At 36.5% G+C, this 8,767-nt stretch overlaps 1 protein-coding gene across 1 annotated transcript in view; it reads right to left on the bottom strand.

Annotated features, from left to right (window-relative positions):
• Positions 1-8,525, bottom strand: part of HIPK1 (homeodomain interacting protein kinase 1) — a 32,756-nt gene extending 24,231 nt beyond the window's left edge. Inside the window, exons 1-2 of the mRNA XM_007462478.1 lie at positions 7,447-8,525; positions 102-225 (exon numbers count right to left, since the gene is read on the bottom strand). Of these exons, the coding sequence (XP_007462540.1) occupies positions 102-225; positions 7,447-8,522 (1,200 nt within the window). The 5' untranslated portion in view covers positions 8,523-8,525. The remainder of the gene's footprint in view (positions 1-101; positions 226-7,446) is intronic.
• Positions 8,526-8,767: the final 242 nt, after the last annotated feature.

Raw genomic sequence — 8,767 nt, 5'->3', positions numbered from 1 at the left:
CACTACAACCTAAATAAATACTTCACTAGTACTTCTATTCCTCTAGAATCTTTCATCAGTAACTACTTGCTTTCTATTGCCATCCAAATAAACACTCTTACCTGATCATATTCTGAAGCACCAGGATAAAGAGGCCACCCCAGGAACAGCTCAGCTATCACACAGCCCAATGACCACATATCAATAGCTTCACAAAATGGTAATCCAAGAATAATTTCAGGGGCTCTAGCAAAAACAAAAATAGCAAATTAAAAAAATTACACATTATTTTGGGAAACTAACTATGTTGATTAAGTCTTGTTTTAGTATCAGGTAAAGGTACATTGATTTAATGAAACTGAAAACAATCTTTGGTATAAAATCCATAATTCGAAACTCTTGGCCCCAGATGTGTTTTGAAATTCAGAGCTTTATGAATTTCAGAAAGGTACTACCCATGCATAAACTACATACTTCATAATAATCCCAATGGAGTTTAGGGAAGCATCCCGAAATCAAACACATTAATACTTCTGCAACAAAACATATGACCAATCACACTAAGCCAGACAAATACTTTAAACAGCCTTACATTGATTCAAGTCAGGTCTTGCCAATAAATAAGTTTATACCAAACTTAGAAAAAGATTTTTAGCTTTGAAAGCTTTCTGAATCTAGAAATTACAGATAAGGGATTATGGACTTATTTTTTTTATTCTTAGAAACTTTTTAATTACAGAAAAATCAATTAAATGGCCTGATCAATAAATACCCCTTTATGACAGAAATGCCTTCTGTAGAGACACAGTGGTTCAAATCCTAATTCCATTATTTAACAGCTGTAGGCAATTAATCTTTCTGAGCCTCAGGTTCTTTTTTTTTTTTTAACAACTTTATTGGAGTATAATTGCTTTACAATGGTGTGCTAGTTTCTGCTGTATAACAAAGTGAATCAGCTATACATATACATATATCCCCATATCTCCTCCCTCTCGCAGCTCCCTCCCGCCCTCCCTATCCCACCCCTCTAGGTGGTCACAAAGCACTGAGCTGATCTCCCTGTGCTATGCGGCTGATTCCCACTATGAGCCTCGGGTTCCTCATTCATAAAATGGAGATGAGTACCTCTTACTACATAAGGTTGTGGTAAGGTTAAAATAAATAAGTAAAAAATAATGATGATGATGATAATGATGTCGTTCAAATATTAAAGCTCTTGACCAGCGCCTGGCACATGGTTAGCATTATGTAAGTGTTAGATAAAACAATGACTATTATTATTATACCATCATTCTTTTAAAACTTTGAACTCTCTGTGTGCCTTCAGAAATATTCATTTCCACTAACGCTCCATGTGAGAAACCCAACCCTACGAAACCTTAAAGAGAAAACTATGGTGATACCATAAACTAAGAGCTCTCTATATATGAATATATCCAAGGCAAAATTAATATCCCCTCTATGTTATACTTATAGAGGAGGAAACAGAGGCAAATAGATTAAGTAATTTGCCCAAAATCACACAGTTAATAAGTGGCAGAGCTAGAATTTGAATCCTGGTAGCCTAGCTCTGAAGTTGAGTACATTATACTGTCTCTAAATAAGTAAAAGTTAAATACATACCCATCTATACTCATCTATTTGGCATGGTGGTATACATGGTATTTTTCAAATTGTAACTAAAATTAAGAGATAAATGGATTCAAAAGGGGGATGATAATAACAGGTTATATTAATAATAATAGATGACATTTATATAGTACTTAGTATGTGCCACGCACTAAGTTCTTTAAAATGTGGGGTTCACGTAATTCTTACAACAATCCTATGAAAGTAGATCTTATCACTGTTAAGTCATCAATTATAAGGTACACATTTTTCACATTTTAACATCTCTGAAATTAAGAAGATTCCTGCAAATGATGGTATATTTTAGTTTAATGGCAGTGCCTTTACTTTCTTATTGGTACATAAATAATATTATATTTCATCTTATAATCAATGGCACCTTAGATTCTATGTAAGAAAGTATTATTTCCATTTTACAGATGTAGAAACTGGGCACTGGCAGGTTAAGTAACTTGCCCAAGGCTGGAGCCCAGGCAGTCTGGATCCAAGGTCTGAGCTCTGAAACACTTTATAATCTCCAAATAATCTCCTTTCCTTCTTACAAGTCACAGAATTTGAATCTGTAAGGACACTCCAGATCCAGATCCCTCACTAATCAGGAGCTAAATGGAAAAGCAGATCTCTCCATTAGGAACCATAGGCCATGTCTCCTCATGAAGTGCCTAGGTTTCCCAAATTTTATTCTTAAGCAGTATGTGCTTATTGTTGTGTTGTGTGTATGGGGGAGGGGGGGCAGACAAAGACTGAGTGGGGAGGGTATAAAGATATTTCCCTAAGTAAGAATATCCTCCCAGAGTAATTTTCTAAGTAGCCCCTAGAAAATGGTAAATTAGAGGACTTGGTCCAAAGGGTCTAAAAACTTTCCTGATCCTTGCACAGAAACAGCAGAAGATCCAGGCCTGCTGGGACTTACACTATTTGACAGCTAAGGGTGGAACCACTAATACCATCAGTTTTGGGGCTATTTGATGTGAACTGTAGTTCTGTTAGCCAAAGAAAACAAAAAAGTGATATTCCTATTGCAGGTGGCTAGAGCTCCATATTACTGATGGAATTTCAGAGTTCAATTAAATACAACCACTGTGGCATGTTTGATAGCATTAATAAACTAGAAGGTAAGAGTACCCAGAAACATAAAAGCCTTTCTAAAATTGAAAAGGAACACAATTTTTACTTTCACTGAACAGACTCATTAATTTCTAAGTTCATGACAGTGCCAAAAATAGCTGGCAGGGAGAATGCAAATGGCTTTGTGCCAAAATAAAAACTGGGCTTAGAACATTCCTAAACATCAACTGAAGAGCAGCAGATTGATTCTGCCATTCCCACTATACCAGGAAGACATTTTAAAATCCAAAAGGCAGGTCACAGGGAGGGGCCAGGCCACCCAATAACTTACTTCTTTAAAAAGGTAGCCATAAGATGTGATAACTGTTAGGCTTCTAAGGCTTAAAGTTTAAGGGAAATTAAGAAAAACACTAATTCCATCTCCCAAGCCCACCAAACAAAAAAACCCTGAAGACTGACTGGAATCAGTTTTTCCATTTGGTCTTGCTCTGCTTCTGGAGTAACAAAAGCAGCTAATTTCAAGTAAAAGCTCACCCAAAGCAGTTAACTCTACCACATCTACCATGCAAAAAGGTAAGTATCAAAAGAAAAAAAAGGAAAGCAGTAAAAATAAAGTAAAATAAAATAAGGCTGCTCAGTCTATTGAGGACTTTTCACTTTCATTACAGCCTAAAAATGTTAGACTTATGTAAACTCCAGGAAGCAAAAAGACTTAAGTTATCTTCTTTTACTGAACATCATTTAGAGCAGGTTCACCTCTAAAGACTGAATGTTTTAACCTCTGAATTCAGATCAAAATTCTTGATAATATTTTCATTACTGTATCATCTTTCCCCTTGGCCTCCAATATTTCTCAATCCCTCAATATAAACTATACACTGAAATTCTTGTTCTACTTCATCTATATAATAAGCTAATTACTCTTCTAGGTCCCTTTCCAGCTCTGACATCCTAACAACTGGGCAGTAAAAAAGATTACCTATTAAAGCACAGGAAAAAGGAAAACAAAACTAGCAGTCTTCCCTTTAGTAGGAAAATGGCATTAATTGTACCTTGGACATGGTGCTCTCCTCTTTGAAGATACATCCCATCCTTTGAGAACAAATACTAAACAGGCTCTCACTGCTATAACCAGGAGGTAGAAATAGCAATCCTTGCGTTTTGATTTCCCAACTTCAAACTCCTTTAAATTGAAAACTTCCACCTAAGTCATAAAGCTCTATTTCACTGGAACCCAGAGCAAGCTAAGGTTGGAATCACTTAACAGCACAAATCATTCTCTGCTCATCTTCATGAACACTCTTGTTTCTTCCCACCCATCTCAGAGGCATCAAACCAAATAAGAGATGTTACATAAAGTCTAACTTCCTACATCTGTGGCTTAGGTGTTAACTGTGGTTTCAGTGTCAGATGAAACTGGATTGTTTGTTTGTCTAGGATAAACTGAAAATATGTTTTCCTTATCTAGATCTTGTCCTTCCGTACAGAACAAAGTGATCTCAGCTTTAAGGCCAGCTAGCCTGTTCAGAATGGAAAAGCATTGAGCTTATAAGCATAACAAACCTTTGTGCCTAAAACTCAAGACCCAAAGACAGCAACTTTTCTTGGAATTAGTCTACATTTACATTTACAGTGGGCTAGGAAATAAAGTACTTTATTTTTACTGCCTGAATCATTTAGCCGTGCCCACGGCCAACAGAGACAGCATGGTGGCAAAAATTTACGTCAACTGATAGTACTTTGGCATGTTATCAGCAAGATGAAGCAATGTAAACAATGCAGTGTAAAAAGGAGGGTAAGAGGAAGGCTGGCTCTGGAGCCAGAATGCTTCAATGGTCAAAAGGATTTCAGAGAGGTTTTCTGAAAGACAAGAGGGTGAGGATTTAATGGACTCTAATAAAGCAACAATGCAACATGCTCAGGACCACTGTGGATAAAATTTATATAAAGAAGGAATGCCTGAGTTGCTATTCCACTTGCCTTAGGCTCATCATCAAGTATTACTGTGATAGAGTTTTAGAAAACTATAGAAAGAATAGATAAAAACAGATTAGGGTGGATTGGAAGACAATGTTGTTAAGACGTCAATAGTGCGCAAAGTGATTTGCAGACTCAGTGCGCGCTATAAACACCAATGATTTTTTTTCAGAAATAGAAAAGTCCATCCTAAAACTCATATAGAATTTCAGGAGACTCCAAAAAAGCCAAAACAATCTTGAAAGAAAATAAAACTAGCGGTCTCACACTTCCTGATTTCAAAACTTATTACAAAGCTACAAGTAATCAAAAAAGCATGGTACTGGCATAAAGACAGACATTTAGAACAATGGAACAGAAGGGAGAGCCCAGAAATGAACCCTCATATATATGGCCAAAGGATTCTGACAAGAGTGTCAAGACCATTCAATGGAGAAAGGACAGTCTTTTCAGTAAATGGTGCTGGGAAAACTGAATATCCACATGCAAAAGAATGAAATTGGACCCATACTTTATACCATACAAAAATTAATTCAAAATGGATCAAAAACCTAAATATAAGAGCTAAAGCTATTTGAAGAAAACATGGGGAAAAGCTTCATGACATTTGTTTGACAACGATTTCTTGAATATACCAAAAGTATAAGCAACAAGAAAAAAGACAAATAGGACTTCATCAAAATTTAAAACTTTTGTGCTAACAACACTATCAATATAGTGAAAAGGCAATCCCATGGAATGGGAGAAAATATCTGCAAATCATATATCTGACCAGGGATTAATACTCAGAATATATAAAGAACTCCTACAACTCAGCAACAACAAAAAACAATCCAATTCAAAGATGGACAAAGGACTTAAGACATTTCTCCAGAGAAGACATACAGATGGCCAATAAGCACATGAAATGATGCTCACCATCACTAAACATTAGGGAAATGCAAATCAAAACTATATGAGATATCATTTCACATACATAAGGATGGCTATTATCCAAAAAAAAAAAAAAAGAGAGAGAGAGAGAGAAAGAAAATAACAAGTGCTGATGTATTGGTGAGGATATGGAGAAATTGGAATCCTCATGCATTGCTGGTGGGAATATAAGATCGTGAAATGGCTGAGAAAAACAGTTTGGTGGTTCCTCAAAAAGTTAAAGAATTACCATATGACCCAGCAACTCTACTTCTAGTTTTATACCCAAAAGAATTGAAAACAGGGACTCAAACACTTGAATGCCAATGTTCATATTACATCATTATTCACAATAGCCAAAAATGTGGAAACAACCCTAGTGTCCATCAACAGATGAATAGATAAATAAAATGTGGTATATACATGCAATAGAATATTATTCAGTCCTGAAAAGGAATGAAATTCTGATACATGCTACAGAATTTCAGAGATTAACCTTGAAAACATTATGCTAAGTGAAGTAAGTCAGACCCAAAAGGAGAAATATTATATGATTCCACTTATATGCAATATCTAGAATAGGCAATTTCATAGAGACAGAAAGTCAAATAGAGGTAACAGGGGTAGGGGGTAGGAGGGTGGAGTAGTTACTGCTTAATGGTTACAGAGATTCTGTTTTGGGTGATAAAACACATTTGGAAATAGTGGTGAAGGCTATACAACACTATGAAGATACTTCACAACACTGAATGGTACATGTTAATGGTAAACTTCATGTTAGGTAGGTTTTATCACAATTAGAAAAACAAAAATATGTAGGTGGCATATTTTCTGAGTCCCTATAAAGGTTAAAATGTCCTTACATTATTTTCACACATAATATAAAATTCTTAGTTCAGAATTTCTATTTCCTCAAAATTTATTATAGGCATTTGGCATGTTGGACATATCTCTTGATAAAACTTATTTTGTGGGTTATCTTTTTATTGTTTCACTTCGTGATTGGGTGAGTGTACAATCTGTGTTTAATGCATGACCATTAAAATAAATATCAGATTCCTTAAAATTAATAACTAGACAGATAAATGACGTACTGAGAAATAAAAGCTCATTTAAAGACTTTCCCGTCTTCTCTCTTTCAGTAATGCTCCTTGATTACAGTACAGACAAAATTCTATATACCAGCATTTAAGTTCTGTCCCAATAATTATTATATATTGAAAAAAGTATAAGGTGTTTGGGTCAAGGCCATTTTAGGATAACCAAATAAGTTCATACGCAAATAAGTTCAAAGGACTATGGAACCAAATAAGTTCATATGCAAATAAGTTCAAAGGACTATGGAGAATATTAAAACGAGAAGAGACCTTAGCAATCATCTAATCCCATTCTCTCTATTATGCAAGAAAGAAAATGTAAAATAATAAAATGTTGCTAGAGTTAAACTTGGAATTATTCCCAAGGCATCTTACCTGCCAAGATAGGAACCTGGGAAAAATAGCAGCATATGCCCAAATTCATCACATATAAGTAAACATCTTATATATTTAAAGATACTTTAAAATGGGAAAATTAGGTATAACGGTAGTAAAGAAGGAACCAGATGCTACTATAATTCAACTAGGAACAACCTTCAGAATCAGACTGAATTAATTTTTCTAGAGTTAAAATTTCAGAAATAAAATAATGTTACATATAGGAATGCCACACACATGGAATATTAAATACTAAATATATTTAGGATAATACTAAAATATATTATCCTATTCTGTGTTGAAATCTGTAAATAAATTCATTGTTATACGTAGCCCTTTGTAATATATGTTAAATATAAAGACAGATCTCTAGTTGAAGACATGCTCTTTAGCATTTGCCACTTGCCTGTAGTAACGTGACTGTAAGTAGGTTGAGCACACAGCTTTGGAAACGTGACTAGCAGAACCAAAGTCAATGACCTTCACTCGGTAGGGTTGGCGCACTGGATCGACCAGCATTATGTTTTCAGGCTTAAGGTCAGCGTGAATTAGACCAAGGCTCTTGAGCTTCATCAGGGCTGTGGCCACCTGCTGCAAGATTGGTCTGATGTACTTGAGTGGCAGTGGGCTAAACTTGTTCTGCTTTAGAAAATCATATAAGTTCTGCTCCAGCATCTCGAACACAAGGCAGGTATGATTCTTATGCTGAAAGCACTCATAAGAACGGACAAAATTATACTCATCGGCATTTTCACTGCTTAGGCGGGAAAGGATGCTCACTTCAATCTGTCCTTGTCTGGCATAGGAGGGGTGGTTCTTCAAGATTTTAATAGCCACAATTTCCTTGGTGCTCCGCTTCCAGCACTTAGCCACCTGTCCAAATGTTCCCCGGCCTAAGAACTCCAAGACTTCATAGCTGTTTGTCATAGAGCAAAGGATCTCATGCTGGACCAGCTGGTAATCCCCTTCTCCACTGGAACTGCTACTCTTCGTGGTCACAGTGGTGGTCGTGGCAGCAGCACCCACCACAGTCCTGTTTTGCAGCATGAGAGGGGGATGTTCTTCTATGATTTGCACGCTACCGTTGCTGTCAACTTCCTCACTTTTTCTTTTCAATCCACATTTTTGATATGGCTCAAGCAAAGAAACGTTGCTTCTGTGAGTCAGGGTCTGGCTGCTTTGGAAGGTTGATGTAGCAGCACTGGCAGAGCTATCAGCAGCTGTTACAACAATATGCTCCACTGCAGGAGCTGGGAGGAGGAGGCCCTGGTCGTAAGCAGGGATGTTGAAATTTGCTACCTGGTGAGAAGAGTTGGCTTGCCCTTGTGTGGCTGGGAGGGTTTTGCTGTGGGTATAGTATTTGTCGTTGCTGCTCTGTCCAGAAACATCCCAACCAGAAGGCTCTATTTTCAGTTTCTTTGCACTGCAGAAGGCACTCGACGACACTGATGGGGGGGAAAACACCTGCAGCTGTGATGCCATACCTACACCAAGAAAGAGGAAGAATTAGGCCCTCAATTTTATACAACCCCTCAATTAGTATATCAGAAAACTTTCAGTTTAGAAAAAAACAAGTAAACGTATATCTGGCTGAGCTTTTATTTTATACATTTTCCAAAACATGTTTCCTATTATAGAAGGATAAACTTTTTGGTCTAATTACACATCCTGAATCACTTTTTTGAGACTCAGCAATAACAGGACATACTGTTAAAAGAGTATGAACA

This window comes from Lipotes vexillifer, unplaced genomic scaffold, assembly GCF_000442215.2.
Source record: "Lipotes vexillifer unplaced genomic scaffold, Lipotes_vexillifer_v1.1 scaffold1029, whole genome shotgun sequence".
Taxonomy (NCBI): Eukaryota; Metazoa; Chordata; class Mammalia; order Artiodactyla; family Lipotidae; genus Lipotes; species Lipotes vexillifer.
The sequence above is the reverse complement of the archived record's forward strand: the minus strand, read 5'-3'. Positions and strand labels throughout refer to the sequence as shown.